General features: G+C 57.8%; 1 protein-coding gene across 4 annotated transcripts in view; it reads right to left on the reverse strand.

Annotated features, from left to right (window-relative positions):
* The window catches only part of KCNC4 (potassium voltage-gated channel subfamily C member 4), a 36,779-nt gene that overhangs the window by 11,859 nt on the left and 9,017 nt on the right, over positions 1-15,903 (reverse strand). For 2 of the 4 annotated variants that reach the window (XM_087445798.1, XM_087445805.1), the window contains exons 2-3: positions 11,051-11,987; positions 8,798-9,001 (exon numbers count right to left, since the gene is read on the reverse strand). In XM_087445798.1, the coding sequence (XP_087301924.1) occupies positions 8,798-9,001; positions 11,051-11,987 (1,141 nt within the window). Of the gene's footprint in view, positions 1-517; positions 6,373-8,797; positions 9,002-11,050; positions 11,988-15,903 lie in introns of those variants that run through there. The other 2 variants (XM_014780049.2, XM_004420699.3) reach the window with 2 other exon arrangements.

A 15,903-nucleotide genomic window follows, 5' to 3' on the forward strand; every position in this document is an offset into this window, starting at 1 on the left:
GGGAGGAGGGGCGGTCTCCTGCTTCTCTCACGGAACCCTCTGCCCACCTGCACACTGCACCTCTCCCGTTCCTGGGGTCTGAGGGTGTCACTGGGGACCCCAGCTGCATCTCCTTGGGTCCCCTCAGGACCACCCTGACATCTGGTACCCTTGGGCCGCTTGCTGAGTTCTCAGCCTCTGACCATGAAATGGTTCCACAATGATCTACAAAAAAAACAGCCATTTTGGACGTGGGCCCTGATGCGTAATCTCATTATGGAGCCAGCAGCGCATCCCAAACCATTATCGCCTGGCCAAGCTTCTCCAAGGCGAGCGTGGCTGCAAATGGCTTTCTCCCGGCCAGGGGGGCCACAGCCCTCCTTGCCCTCTGCGGCTGGAGGAGAGATTTTATCTTTAATTGACAACTGGCTGCCTGCCACCGCCTTGCCCCCGCTGGCCCAGGCTCCCAGCCCCATTTCTCTTCTGCTTCAGGAACAGGCTTCCGCTTGCTTCTTCCCTCCCCTCAGCCCTGCCACCCTCACCCCTGCTCCCTGCTGTACTCTGTCCTTTCTTGGTGTGACAGACAAGAGATATCAGAGATCTGTGGAGAAAGGCCTGAGAGCTACAGGAACAGGGTGAAGAGGGAACTAACACAGTGTGCACCTACTGTATGTCATATGTAGACATACGGCACTGGGCGAGGTCTTTACACTCACTGTCTCTGAAATGGGGGCTATCATTATCCCCATTCTGCAGACAGGGAAACTGAGGTTCAGTGAGTTCCCCCAAGTTACCCAGCTAGTGAGTGGCAGATTAAGACTCTGAACTGAGGCCACTGTGACTCTACCATGCCTGGAGAAAGAGGAAGGCGTGAGAAATAAGACAAGAGTACAGAGAGCATATACGCACCAAGACCTGGCTACATAATTCACAAAGCCTAGAGCAAGGTGAAAACGCAGGAACCCTTCTTCAATAATTATTAGTAATTTCAAGACGGCAACAGCTGAGCATTAAGTCAAGCATGGGGTCCTTTGAGCAACTGCACAGTTGCATGCCTGTGAAGCCAGCCCTGCGTGTTCCCCCAGGTGGGTGTGAGAGGGACCACGTGTGACCAGCACTTAACCACTACCCCATCCTATCTGGGCCCAGCAGGCGTTCATTCCCCACCCCTAAGTGGTCCCAGTCGTGCTACCAGTCCCTTGTCGGCCTCAGTTTGTCAGCCATCCAGTCATCGCAATGACTCTGGCATCCCCAGGGCCTTGGCCCACATAGAACCGGGGCAATTTCAGGGAGGAGGGGTGGCCCCCTGCACAAACAAGCAGGAATACAGTGGAATTCCTTAAACAAACAACAGTCTTTTCTTCCATGTCACAGTTGGGGTCAGGTGGCAGCAGTGGAGACCAGAACACTGCCAGGGAGTCAGGGGTCCCGGGCTAGTCCTCTGTGTGACCTTGGGCAGATCACTGTTCCTCCCTGAGCACCAGGGTCGAGCTCTAAGTGCAGGGGTTGGGCTGCACAGATGATTCCTGGAGGGGGTGGGGTTATGGCAGGAGTGTGTTGTATTTCTCAGGTGTTGGGGTGGAAGCCCGGGGAGGTCCCCACAGACACAGAGCCAGAAAGGAGAGGCAGAGGCAGTCACTCACACAGCAGGAGCAGCAGACGCTCCAGATGTCTTTATTGGAGCTCGAGCACAGCACGACAATCCAGGCATGCGGACAGGGTGGCAGGGCCAGCCCGGGCATGCCTCAGACACACACGAGGGAACAGCTTTAGAAAACGACTGAACAACACTAGGGACGGACAGGGTGGGCTCGGGGATGGGGAGAGAGGCCGAGGGAGGGGCAGAGGCCAAGGTCGAAGGGGTCCCCTGGCCTCTGCTATTGCACGCATCCTCTGGCCACCGGCCAGGAAGTACAGTATTGCAACTGGTCTCCACTCGCCCGAGCCTTCCTCAGGCCCCTGAGCCAGATGGGCAGACAGACCCCTTCCCTGCCCGTCTGCCCAGCAGCATCTTTGAAAACAAATGGACGAAGGAGACAGAACAAAAAGCCAAAAAACAAAAAAGGACGAAACGCCCCCTCAGTCAAGGACACAGCTAAGGGGGAGGAAGGAGCGGAAGAAGCTGCAGGGGAGCCCCCGGCAGGCCCCCCACAACCGGGGCGTGGGTGGGAGGTAGAACCCCAATCTGGGGTGGGATGGGGCTAGTGGAACAGTGACCCTGGGGGACAATCTGGCCTTCCACAGGCCACTGGCCCACTGGAGAAACGCCCCCAAAAGGGACAGTCTAGCCTGGGACCACCCAGCTGGACTGGTAGTTCCCAGGTACACTTTTCCTGGGACATTCCACACACACGTTCAGCAGAAACAAGGAATCAGTAAAGGGGAAGGGACTGGGGGTCTCGGGGCGGGGGGGCAAGGGCTTGGGGAGACATAGCCTAACAAAGAAGACAGACCACCGACAGCACGTGCACTACACACAAGAGTACAGTATGTATGAATATAGATACTATATGTGCATATATATCTCTTCAATGTACAACAGAACAGAACGTCAGACCCGGATGGCTCCAGGCCCCGAGGGTCACATGGGAAGTTTTCCATCAGTCCTGTGCAATCACGGATATCTGAGTCTTTCCCAGCGAAAGATTCTTGCCTGGGTTCCAGAGTTCCCTAAGCCTCTGGCTTTCTGTCTCTCTGCCTGTCTCTCTCACGCTGGTGCCGCTTTAAGAGAGGGTGAGGACTTCAGCCTGGGCATAGTTGGACGAGAGGGCGTCTTGGCAGGTCTCTGTGTTTAAAGAGCACAGGTGTGAGACACTGGGACGCACGCTTTCGGCTCAACATTGCCTTCTGGGGGGCAAGGAGTTCAGCAAAAGAAAGGGAGAAACAAAGAATGAGATGTTAGAAGGAAGGGAGCTGCCAACCCACAAGCTGTGGGCTAAAGAGCAGGCCAGGAGCAGAGCTGGAAGGCGTGGAGACCCAGGGCTAAGAGGCCAGGAAGAGTAGGGACGGGTCAGGGAATGGGGTGAGCCCCTTCATCACCCCTCTGCCAACCCAGCTCTGGGCCAAGGTGACTCCTAGGTGATGTTACAGCTCGTCTCCACACCTGCTCAGGTAATGTGCCCAGGAACCACTAGCGCTCAGGTCTCCCAAGCTCCAGTGCAGTGTGGGGAGGGATCACAATTCTGCAGCTGGCATGGAGGCAGGGGGGACGCTCCTGGTGTGACCTATAGCCCACAGGCCATCATCCCAGCTGCTGCCTGCCCAACATGGGCTCCCCCTACATCACTCCATCTGCCATCACCACCTGGGGCTCCTTCACTGTCCCCAGGGGCTGGTGAAGAAGGCTCCTGAGTACTGCCACGTTGTGCCCAGCCCCCTTCCTCAATCTGGTAGGAACAGAGTCCCAGCAGTTGGAGGGTAAATGCTGAAGGGGAAGGTCAGGGAGGATGAATATACCCCTCTCAGGAGAGAAGGCCAGAACATAGCATCTTATTGAGAAAGCCAAACTCTCTGTGAGCCCTTCTCAGTATCCCATGCTCAGCCTGGGAGGTCAGTGTGGGCATTCCCTTCTCTCACTTTCCCAGCAGGGGCACAGGTAGAGCAGGCAGGGAGGCTGCTGTGGGGCAGGGATTTTGGAGGGTGATGCCCTCTGGCCAGGGCAGAGGAGGCCCTCCTCTCCCAGGAAGCTCTGCAAAAGGGCAGCCCTGGCCCTCTGGCTGGTCCACAGCCTCCCCTCTGACCACAGAGCAGCCGAACTCTAGGCTGAACAGGCACCTCCCCCTCTGGTTCTAGCTCACAGCCACTCCCCTCAGAAGCCCAGGGGGCTGAGAAGTGGCCTCTAGGGTTGTCAGTAGCCCTGGTACAAACGGGAAGGTAGGATTAACAACTCCTACCCAGGCCGCTTCCCTGCTCTGCAGGGAGGGGCTGGGCCCCAGCTGTGGGGGAAAGGTTTCTAGAAGCCAAAGTCATGGTACAAGTCTAAGTCCAGATCCAAGGTAAAGCAAACTCTCAGATTGTGGGTGAGACAGCCTTCCCCTGAGGGAGGCCCATGCAGACAGCCACCCCTCTAGGCAGAGCCTGGTGTACAGTGGGTCTCTGTAAACTCCAGGACTCACTCTGTCCTTGCCCAGAGCCCTGAGAAGTGGCTGGGGCACACAGCCTATTCAGCTCTCCCATTAGCTAGGTCCTGTGTCTCCCCTACAGAAGCCAGAGAGCCGGGAGGGACGTGTGGGAGCCCATCTCCTAAGGCGCTAGGGGCCCCAGCCTGGCACCCCTGCATCATGTCGCCCAGAGACATCTGTGCCCACCATAGGGGTGCCGTGAGCATGCCCATCCCTGTGGGAGGGAAGAGAGGGAAGGAGGCGGCGGGTACCGTGGAAACTTGGGCTCCTGACAACTTGAGGGCTGCCACAGAAATAGCCGCTGCAGTTCCCGGAACCAGAAAGGCAAGTCAGAGGAGAACAGAGCTGTGGGGTCTGTGCTAAACAGGACATCTAGCTCATCCCACCCCTGTCAGAGCCAGGACCCCGGCGCCACGGAGCCCTGCGGGGCAGGACTGAACCTGTCCTCACGAAGGAGAGGCTGGGCCCTCGGATGCAGCTGTGTGAGAGGGTGCCAGGCCATCTCCATCCTGCTCCTCAGGGCTTCCCTGTCACTTAAAGAGGCCTGTCCCCTTCTGAGGGGTGGTTGCATGGACGCCCCTGTATCTTTTCAACTCTTAAGGGGACACTTCATTCTGAGAGCAAGCAGGAGACAGGCCCCATAGACCACAGCAGGGCTGGGGTATCCTAGGACCCACCTTGAACAGACTTTTCTAGAAGGGACATTCTCATGGTCTGCCCAAGGCTGAGGAAGTCACCGAAATGGGGGTGCTCCTGGCATAGGCGTTTCACAACCCCCAATCCCATGAAATGATTTGACCTTTCTGCCCAGTTCACCTTAAAGGGTGGCCCCCAGATTTCCCAGCCTCCTGCCAAGTCCCTGAATGCTGTCTTGCCACACCTATCCATGCTCACCCTGGAAGGAGCAGATACGGACGGACCTTAGCCATTCGCTCTACAAAGTTGCATAATCTGACTCTAAAAATTGCCAGGCACAAGGCTCGCTGTCAGGTCTAATTCCCATCAGGTGAAACAGGAAATGTCCCGGCTGGGGCGCTTATCGTTCCTCGTCCCCGGGGCTGACGAGGGCCTGGGGAGCCTGGCTAGGTGCCTGCCGGGGGAGGGACCACCCACCTGGGAGTGGCCGGGTGCCGGTACAGGAGCGGGTGGGGGCAGGATGGCTTCTGTCCCCACACTTTCCCTCAGCTGCCCCTGCCCAGGGTGTGCCCTGCTCACTCAGTGACTCACAAACATGTTGTGCTCCCGGGCTCGTTAGGTAAATGAATACACTTAATTATAGAAATTAGATGAGTCTCCAGTTCTGGCAGCAACCTAGAGCGCAGAGGCTGGGTGGGAGCGGCAGGTGACTCAGAGGCTGGGCTGGCAGTTTGAGCGGGGGGAGAGGGAAGAAAAACTGTCGTGGAAGCAGAAGCAGCAGGTTGACGAGAGATGCTGTGGCTCAGGGCACAGATGGGATGCCAAGCTCTGCCTCTGGGTGTCGCCCTGGAGAGGAGGGCATCCCGGACCGAAGCAGCCAATCCTGGGGCTCCAACTCTATGGACCCCCACCTGAGCCCCGGGTCAGAGCTCGAGAACATCGGGCCTCTTCTCCCAGGGCGGCACTGCTCCTCTGAGGAGACAAGCCCCCTGGACACCAGCAGAGATGCCCCATGGGACAGCCTTATTCCTTGCTGGTCTGGGTGTGGGGCAGACAGACAGACAGAGAGACATTCAGTTGCAGGCTGCTTGGTTACTGGTTGAAGGCCACGAGGAATGGAATTGCATTTGCTGTGATTAAGTTGGGACCCTGAGGGGGAGGCAGGGCCCAGAGACACAGGTCCTGGGGGCACGGACACCTCCACTCAGGATGGGGGCAAGTGGGTAGAAGCCCTGGAGTAATCTCCCCCTTGCTCTCAAGCTCCAGAGCTGAACATCTGCGGGAGCAGGATGCTGTGGAGGAGAGGCTCAGAGGCCTGCATTCTCCTGCATCCTGCCGGGCTTGCTCAGGCTGCTCCCTTGGGGCCCAGGTCTGGGCAGTGCTGGGCCCCAGGAGGAAAGAGGGCTGGAGGGCGTGAGTGTGACTTTTTGTACATTTCCCCGGAGCGGGGAGAGCTGAGGGTGCAGCTACGGGGCCGAGCATCCGGGTGGTGGGCTGGTGAGGGGGTGGAAGGGGCGGGAGAGCAGGAGCTTTCTTGGAGGGTAGGGCGAGCTGTATCTCGATGCCAGTGGAGACAGCCCCAGACTGGTTCCAGCCGCGCCGGCTATGTTGTTTAGACTCCGGGACTTTTCACAGCCTTGGTGAAGAAAAGGCACACGGGTCAGAGGGCGCGGCTCCTTGCCTGAGCGGCTACACGGGATCCAGGTTCCAGGGGGCCCTGCAGGGCAGGCGCCCTGGGCTGGGAGGAAGGGTCTGGTCCAGCTGGGAAAGGCTACCTCACTTTTCCTGGTCTCTGGTCACCTGGGCTCCTGAGGATGGACCCCAGGGCTCCACACCCAGCTTGTCCTGTCATTGTCCCCAGTAAGTTTCCTTCCAGCTACATAAAGACCCCACAGCCTCCAGCATCCTCCTTTCTCAACCCTAAGAAGCCCTAATGAGCACCTGCCACCTTCTTCCCAGGGAGTTCACACTCTGACACACACGGGCAGCTACAGGCTAACGATGGGGTCTGCACTGGCAGCTGGAGGAGGCCTGGGCCCACTCGCTCCCGGGCCCAGTGTAGCCTGAGTGCAGAGAGTGCGGCATGGCCTGGCATGGGGAAAGCTGCCGAGCGCACACTGGGACTTTGGCGATGCTAATTGCCATGCTTGCTTAGCAGGGCCTGTTTCCCAGCAACCCACCTGTTCCCTCTCGAAGGTCACTCTAATTGGCTGAGTTACATGCTTGTTGCCAAGAAGCAGTGTGGAGGCATCTTGCAAATAGAGCACCTGGGCCCCATGAACACCCAGAGAGATGTGGTGGTGGGACGCAGGCTCCCCACCCCATGCATGCACACGTGCCACCCTTTCCCAGGTGCAACCTGCTCCCCAGCACCTCACTGTCCCTCCTCTGACTTGCACCCTCACAGCCTCTTCCACTGTGCCCCTCACAACACTAGGACGAAAGCAGTGTTGCTCAGCACTCAGCTGTTCGCTCAAGGCCTTCGTGGCAGGTGTGGTTCCCCCGCCCCACATTCTAGGCTGTCCACTTAGCATGTTCTGGCCAGAGCAAGGCTCTGGGTCCGAACCAGGACACAGTGGAGGCCACTGCCTGCTTGGGGTGGAGGACAGGAGGGATAGGCACACCCAGAGCCCAGGGACCAGGCCCGCAGAGGCCGGGGGTCACCAGGGAACACAGGAGAGGGTGGAAGCAGTCTGAGTACATCCATCTGCAGCCCTTGAGCTGGGGCCTCTGGGCCATCTCCTTCTAGCTGCCAGTTCGCTGCTCCTGCTCCTGCCACCCAACAGGACATACGCCCAGCAAAGCTGGACACACACCTCTCAGGGCCTGGTTAGGGTCAGGGCATCCTGGGGAATCCAGTGGGAACAGTGGCACTGAGCAGGCCAGGGAAAGGGCCTGGGAAGCTGCCCATGGAGGCTGCATGGGCTGGGCAGCCAGGGGACATCCCTTGGGGGCCACAGGCATCAGAGGCTATTCCTGCAGCAGCCATTGCCCCTGTCTCACTTAACCCAGTCTTGGTCCAGAATTTGGGGATAGCAGGAAGTAGGGGAGGGGGACATTTGGCTGAAAGAAATGGCCTGAGAACCCAGGAAAGAGCCCTGTTTTGGGAGGAGTCAGGGTTTATCCTGGAACTGAGCAGGGTCCAGGGCATCACGGGGACAGGACAAGAAAGACAAAAAAGTGATCAGGAACTGGGCAGAGGGAACATCTGGCCCTGACACCCCTGGTTCTCAGTCACTACTGGCCATCTTTGGTGGCCACTACTCAACCATCCTTGATATTTCTGCCCCCTTTTCAGGCCAGGAATCCCCAGCTCCACCACTCAACTTCTGCCCCGCTCCTGCCGCAGGCCTGGGGCCTGCTGAGGGAATGCCAGCCTTCCCTGATGGAAGAAATCAGCTGCTCCCTTGAACCCTCGAGATACTTCAGAACACACCTCAGAAGGGCCCACTCTCCCAGCCCACTCCCACCCCATGGTCACCTTCTGGCTCTGCCTCAAGAGGACAGTCACCTCCAGGAAGTGCAGAGCTGGGTCAGCCTCTCCTGGGCTCCAGAACCCACAGTGCAGGATGGAGGAGGCGGGGCCTGGGCCAGGCTCTCTGGAGACCCCACACCAGCACCTCGTGCTTCCCCTGCCTCCTGAATGTTGCAGGCATCTCCTGGGACCACTTACTCAGGGAAGCCTTAGCCATGTTTAAGGAAGCCTTGTGAAAGGCTGGCAGTGACCCTGTGGAGCCAGGCCTGAAGGTCACAAGAGGAACCAGAGGAAGAGAAGGTGATGAAATAGAGGGGCCAGGGCCTCTGATCTGGTGTCCCCTCACCCTCTAGCACTTGTCTTCCCTGGGGGCACAGGCTCTGTGTACTTTCTGGGGATGCTGGAGGCCTTTCCAATCCAGGGACTGGGAGATCAGGGTAACCATCCTAAAAGCAGGGGCGTGTCCAAGGCAGAGGAGAGGGTGGCCAAGGCCTCAGGGGAGGAGGGGACCTCAAGCTTTGTGGCGGACACTGGGGAGACTCAGTTCCGTGGGGTCTCCCCACCTGCCCAGCCTGGGGAGCCATACCTTTCCGGACACTACCATCGGCACAGGCATAGTCCCCAGCGCTGAGCAGGAAGCAAGCAGCTGCCTTCTTGTTTCTGTCTCGAGTGCCAGAGCGTCGCAGGGCCCGGCGTTCCTCAGGGGAGGGGGCGGAGGCCAGGGGCTGGGTGAGGCCAGCTCCCTCCTCGTCTGACAGCACCGCATTGGCATCGCCATTCTGCTTGGAGTCTAAAGGGGGCAGACAGAAAGGAGGCTGTGTGAGGGGGCTGCCAAGGTCTTCCTCATGGGGTCCTGGGGTCTCTCAGATCCCAGACCTTGAGTATCACTTCCCAGACCGGAGGAGGCAGGAGTGTTGCCAGAGCCAGGGAGTGCGCCTGGTCCCGGGGGCAGGATACTGGCTTCCCTCCCAGCCTTGGCCTAGAGTCTTTCCTGGGAGATGGGGCCACAGATACCCTAAGGAGGGACTCCCCAAGTCTGCCTGCTGCAGGCTGCCCCGTGAGATCAGCCCAAGGCAGGTGGCAGACTCTGCTTCCTTCCTGGGTCTGGCTCAGGCTGACACTTGGATGAGTTTGCATTCCTCGGAGGATGCCCAGCTTGTTGGAGTGAGAGGTGGCAATGCCCGGGTTAAACTGACAGAGTGGCTTCCACGGCTGTCCCCCTGGACTACCTGAAGGCAGTTATCTCATTCACCAGGCATCCAAACTGGGGTCGAGCGCTCAAAGGATTTACAGCCCTCTGCTCCCGGGGCTCACCTGTGTGTGGGGAGGACCCTGGAGGGAAGAGGCTCCATTTTAGCTCCCACTGCTGTGGGCTCTTAGCCCCCATCTCCTGCTCCATGACACAGCAGCACAGATAAGCCTGGGCCCTTGGATCTGGAGAAGGGGCCGCTCCACCTGAGGGCAGTGGCTGCAGCATTGGCCAGGCTAAGGCATGGCTGACAGGACCATAGGTAAGTGTAAATTGAGAAGCCGGCCTAGTGGCTTGTACATTTTGATATTAGGTTTCCCTCTGAGCCCTGAATGCGCCTTGTGGTACAGCTGGAATTCCCTGGGGCACTGGCTGGGAGATTTATATTCAGGGATTGGGGAAGGGGGTACCACTTTGGTGGGGGAGAAGAGAGGAGCCTGATGGGTGCTGTTCCATCAAGATCTTTGGAGGACCCAGGCCCCTGAATGACCCCAGGGAACGACTGGCTCCAGCATATATGATGGGCATCCACCAACAGGCCACAGGTGAGTGTCCTGAATCAGACACCTCCCTGGAAGATGAGTCCCACTCTGCCCCCAGAGCCTAGCCAGGAGCCGCTACCTTAGTCTCCTGCCCCACCGCCGGCTCCCTGATGGCCTGGCATCCAACGGCCCTGTGCTAGGAGTCCTGTACCTCCCTCAGGAGCCCATCCCTACTCTCTATTGGAGAGCCCCCACTCTCCAATCCAGCTCCACGTTGTTGTGGGTGAAGCTGATCTCCTTGCCCATCTCCTGACTCAGGTGGAGGCGAGCTTCCCTGGGGTGGCCTTTCCCATCCTTGAAGAAGAGGATTCAGACCCCCGGGCCCTCCCCTTCCAGGAGGCAGATGCCAGTTGCTTCCACCTTTCCCCTTCCCAACACCGTCTGGGCCACTCCTTCTTCGTCCCTTTCCATCCCACGTTCAACCCTGAGCCCAGGACTCAATCTAGCTTGTGCTGAACAGAAGGCAGCCTCCCACTGCTGTTACGTTATCGCATTTATTAGGCCAAGAGACACCAGGCTCGAATGTTTGGAAAGAAATGATTCATGTGTTGATGCACCTTGGAAGAATAGCTGCCCTGCTCTCCAGCTAATAATGACAGCACCTGATATTTGTAAAGCGGTTTTAACTTCTCAAAGCACTTTCACATCTGTCATTTGGGTCTCATCAAAATCTTGGGGGTAGGATATTGATATCATTCCCATTTTACAGGTGAGGCATCTATACCCAGAGAGGGTGAGTGACTGGCGTCAGGGCCACACAGCACAGTGGCCAAGATGGAATTAAAAACTCAGGCTTCTAATTTAGAGCTCCATGCACTGCCCATCGCAGCCTAAGGTGAGTGGGTTACTCACTCTACAGACCCTGATGTTCAGGAAGCTATCAGAGAACCAGAGGATAGAGATTCGGCCTCAATACATTCCCTCATAAAGGTATGTCTTATACTTAGGGAAGCCCAGAGCAGTAAAGCACAATCCCAGCTTCCAAGGGTTGAGGATTCCTGTGACCACTGAGGGAGAGGTGGCTTTCCTTCCCAACCCCCCATCTCACCTGCCCGTTTCCTCTCGACCATTCCCTCCTCCAGGGCAGGGGGGCTGGTGTCACTGTAGGTGCTGTCCCGGGGCGAGGACTCCTCGGACTTGCAGTAAATGGGCGACTCGAGCTGGGGCGGCCGTGGCACATGCTTCTTTCGTTTCTTGGGCAGCTTCTGCTTGGCCATGGCCAGGGAGTAGTACATGCCGAAGTTGTTGACAATGACGGGCACGGGCATGGCAATAGTGAGCACGCCAGCCAGCGCACACAGCGCCCCCACCAGCATGCCCGACCACGTCTTGGGGTACATGTCCCCGTAGCCCAGCGTCGTCATGGTGACCACGGCCCACCAGAAGCCAATGGGGATGTTCTTGAAGTCGGTGTGGTCGTTGCCCCGCGGGTCAGAGGGCCTGGCGCCGATGCGCTCAGCGTAGTAGATCATGGTGGCAAAAATAAGCACGCCCAGCGCCAGGAAGATGATGAGCAGCAGGAACTCATTGGTGCTGGCACGCAGGGTGTGGCCCAGCACTCGCAAACCCACAAAGTGGCGCGTGAGCTTAAAGATGCGCAGGATGCGCACGAAGCGCACCACGCGCAGGAAGCCCAGCACGTCACGGGCCGCCTTAGACGACAGGCCGCTCAGCCCCACCTCCAGGTAGAAGGGCAGGATGGCCACGAAGTCGATGATGTTGAGCAGGTTCTTGACGAAGTCCAGCGTGTCAGGGCAGCACACGATGCGCACCAGGAACTCCAGCGTGAACCACAGCACACACACGCCCTCGATGTAAGTCAGGATGGGCTCTGTCTCCACCTCCCGCCGGAAGTGCACGCTGGTGGTATTCCCCACACGGTGGATCTCCGTCACGTTGCGGTCGATGTTGAAGGCCTCGTGGGTCTCCAGGCAGAAGGTGGTGATGGAGACCAGGATGAAGAAGAGAGAGGCAAAGGCCACCACCTGCGGGCGGGGAGGAGCGTGGGGGCAGCTGTCAGTCAGGATGGATGGGCCCAGCCAGGACAGGGACCTCTGCTTGGGGAGCGTGGGGCATGGGTCACCAGACAGTCAGTCCCATGGTGAGAGGCGGGATTAAGATACACAGTCAGGGGCTGAAACTCCCTCCTCACAGGGCCTTTGTCCATCTGCCCCCCGTGCTTTAAGGCAATACTTCCCCATCTTTGTCAGGTGCACAGAAGACAGAGGATGCTCTTGGCTGGAAGCAACAGAACAGGGAACTAGAGCTGCCCGGCCCTGCCTCCTGCCTAGCTCTGGCCACCTCTAACCCAGTCGTGCTTTAAAGCTTCTCACACTGTAATGGGTATATAAATCATCTGGGAATCTTGTTAACATGCGATTCTGATTCAGGAGGTCGAGGGCAGGGCCTGAGATTCTGCATTTCTAATAAGCTCTCAGGTGAGGCTACTTGTCCACAGACCACACAGAGTAACTAGGCTTTAAGGCTGTGTTCCTCAGAAAGGCCATGGACCAGCAGCCTCAGCATCACCTGAGAACTGGTTAGAACTGCAAACTCTCGGGCCCCACCCAAACCTACAGAAGAAAAATGCCGGGGGCAGGGCCACAGTCTGTTTCAACAGAACTTCCAGGTAACTCGGATGCGCAGTAAATGTTGAGGTCCACTGCATTAAGGGATATGCCCAGAGGCAGGGGGCTGGAGGGAATGACCTTGGCCCTCTTTCTGCCGCTGAGCCTATTAAGCTCCAGCCGTGACCCACCTCGTCAAGTCCCAGCCCCTCCTCTCTCTCGCCTCTCACCTTAGGCTGTCCCGGCTGACTGCCCAGACCGTGAGATGTGTCGGAAGGAAGACGACATGCTCCGTGGCAGGAGGCAGGGTGGTTTGCCCAGAATAACCGCCCCTCTCCGTCCCGAGAATGGACATTTCCTGGGACATGGAGCTCCAGAGAAAAATAAACTGCACCCACTGGGATCAGAGAGTGGCAGCGAGTGATCCAGACAGTCCAGACATAGAAAGATGACAGTGGCAATAGGTGGAGGAATGGCTGGGCTTAAGTGTCCAATCATTATGAATGGAGATGAAATGCACGTGTAATAATACAATTGCAGAGCCCTCAACTGTTATTCATGTGATGCCATTCACCACCGTCAGGGCACCAGTTGCTGGGGTCCATGCCCCCTGCTGCTGCCTGTCCTGCTTGGTGGGTGGGGGGCTTCTTCCCTGGGCAGAGGGCTGAGCCTAAATAGGTGGATGAGGGAGGACCGTGGCCCCACTACCAAGTGGCAACCCCCATGCCTCTCCCACCCCAATCTCCACCTGGCCACAGTGTTGCCCATTTGATTACGCCTCTCAGAGATGTCTTCCTCCCTGGGAGTCTGCACTGGTGGTTGGGGGGAGGACTGAACACCTATTCTTAGTGTAAAACAGGAGTGCAGAATACAGGGGATCTGGGAAAACAAAGGAAGGAGCACCTCCAGGAGCTCCTTCTGGAGCAGGAGCAAGTCTGAAGAGGAATGAACGTTCCTGAGCTGTCTATTCTGTGCCTGGCACAGTTGGGTACTCTGTACGTGTTACTGCCTTCAGTCCTCCCAGTGACCCTGCGAGGTAGGCCTCATCATCCCATTTTAAAAAGGAGGAACTGAGGATCAGAGAGATTATATACTTGCCTAAAGTCACACAGCCTGGAAGGGGTGGAAACCAGACCTGAACTTGGTACTGTTTAATTTCAGAGGCTGTACCTTCTCTTCACACCACATTGTCTTCACCACCTCCCAGGCAGGGTCTATTCATAGGCCCAAGAAAGCCTTCCCTGAATTGTCAACACTGCTCCCAGCCAGCTCCTTGATGCCTGCTAGTTCATGCTACGGATGTGTACCTTTGGTATAGGACAGACACCCATCACACACTAAGACATCTTATTTACACTTGAATATGGACATGTTGATTGGATACAGCAGAGGAGGAGGAGGGCTAGTGGACCACAGACACACTTTCCCCACTTGACAACCTTGCCTGGAGCTTCTCCTGCCTCTTCTCTCCTGTGAAGGCCAATTTCAAGTTCCTTCTCTCGCCTCACTTTTCTTCCCCTGAGAAATGGGCTGTCAAGGCAATAGAGGCTGACATGGGCATCGGGGAGACGGCCCCAGCCTGTGGGCTCTCCATGGCCGTCCAGAGATGAGCTGGGAAGGCACCTGTCCAGAGTCCTGGCGCTGCCCCCTCCCCTGAGAAGCAGAGGGGCTTGGGGTGAGGCATGGGGACAGCACATCCTGCTCTGCCAGGAAGTATGGGAAGCGGGAACTTGCTCTCTCCGAGGAAAAGTTAGTCAGGAGAGTTGGCCCACCTGGGAGCCTGAGCATGAAGTTAATTAGTGATTTGGAAAAACAAGTCCAGGAAGAGCTGCAGAGGGGCTGAGCCCAGGGCACAGAGAGGGGGTGGGGGAGGGAGGACGGTGTGGCCCAGGGCCACTGTCTCACTCGCAGGGCCAAGGAGCCTGCCTTCCTCAATTCCCACCACCCACCACTCCTTCTGCAGACGGTCCAGTAGGTGCACATCACCCTTCCTGAATTCCTGCAGCCTTCACTCACTTTTGCTTTTTCTTTTAAACACAGAACTGTCCCATCTCTTTACTTCTACCTCTCACCTTCACCCTCTCAGAAGATGAGGGCGGGGAGAGGATAGCCACATGTGCTCACTTCTCAGGGGCAAGGGAGGCACGACAGAGGGCAAATGCCTCACTCAGGACCAAACTGAGCCCAGGCCTCCTGACTCCCAGCTCAGAGCTCTTTCCACTTGGTCCTCTACAAACAAGGTGGGACAATCCACCCCTTCTTGATGAAACCTGGATGGGCCTCCGTCTCCCCTGAAGCCTCTCCAGGGCTGGCAGCAGGTGCCAGGCAGGCCCCAGGAAGCCCTCCCTCCCCCAGCAGACAGGGAGAGCTGAGGCCAAGCCATGATGGAGGCAGAGGCCTGGGCTCTGGCATGTTGTCCCAGGTGGGTCCCAAGGTTACAGGTACCCCTTCACGGCCCAACTTCTTCCTTTCTCCCCTAAGTTATTCCCCAAACTGAAGTGTTTTGTAAGCGGTGCCCTTGCTGGCACTCAGTGCCTCTCACCATCAGGGATGCTTTCCTTCTCACAGCTCTCTTGACTGGGGCGCTTCCCGGGACAAAAAGGGCCCAGGGAGGAGGCAGTGGCTGCAGCATACCACCCTGCTTAGAGGTCAAGGCCTCGCTCCTATTCAGCAACTCCCCTCCCCCACCAGGCATCCTGCAGAACTGGCAGTGCTCATCTGAGCCTCCTTCCCATCGGCCACGGGCACCTGGCCCTGCCAAGGGGACGGCTGGGCCTCAGGGGAGCCAGAGACTGAGGGCGAAAGACCGCGAAGAAGCCCTGGAGTCAGACTGCTTAGGTTCCTCACCCTGGCCCTGCCACTCAACCAGGCAAATGGCGTGCTGGATGAAGAAACTGAGGCTGGGGGAGGAGTGGCTAGCCTGGTGCCCATGGCCGAAGCTCTCAGCTCTTTCCACTGCCTGAGGACCCAGGTTGTGGATTCTACCCGAAGCCAAAACTGCCCAAGCGGAAAATGGCTTGTGTGACATAGTTCCGCCAGCAGCAGCTCCTCTCTGGCCTGCTGGGAGGAGGCAGGAGGGTCTCGCCACCCTGGACAGGGGGTTCCCAGCCTCTGCAGGACAGTGCTGCTCCTTCAAGCGTCCTGCTCCCCTCAGGCCCCTCACGCTGGCTGGCTGTAACCTGTTGGGGACACACCGTCCCCAGAGACCCAGGTGTTTCAGCTGACGGGCCAGCCCTGTGACCAGCTTCCTTCACAAGCTCATCCTACAACTGTCCTTGGTATAAACGTAAAGTCACACACTTCTGGGTACACATCTGGCTCTGCTACTTCCTGC

This window comes from Ceratotherium simum, chromosome 2 (assembly GCF_057802395.1).
Source record: "Ceratotherium simum simum isolate JZ-2026a chromosome 2, ASM5780239v1, whole genome shotgun sequence".
Classification (NCBI taxonomy): domain Eukaryota; kingdom Metazoa; phylum Chordata; class Mammalia; order Perissodactyla; family Rhinocerotidae; genus Ceratotherium; species Ceratotherium simum.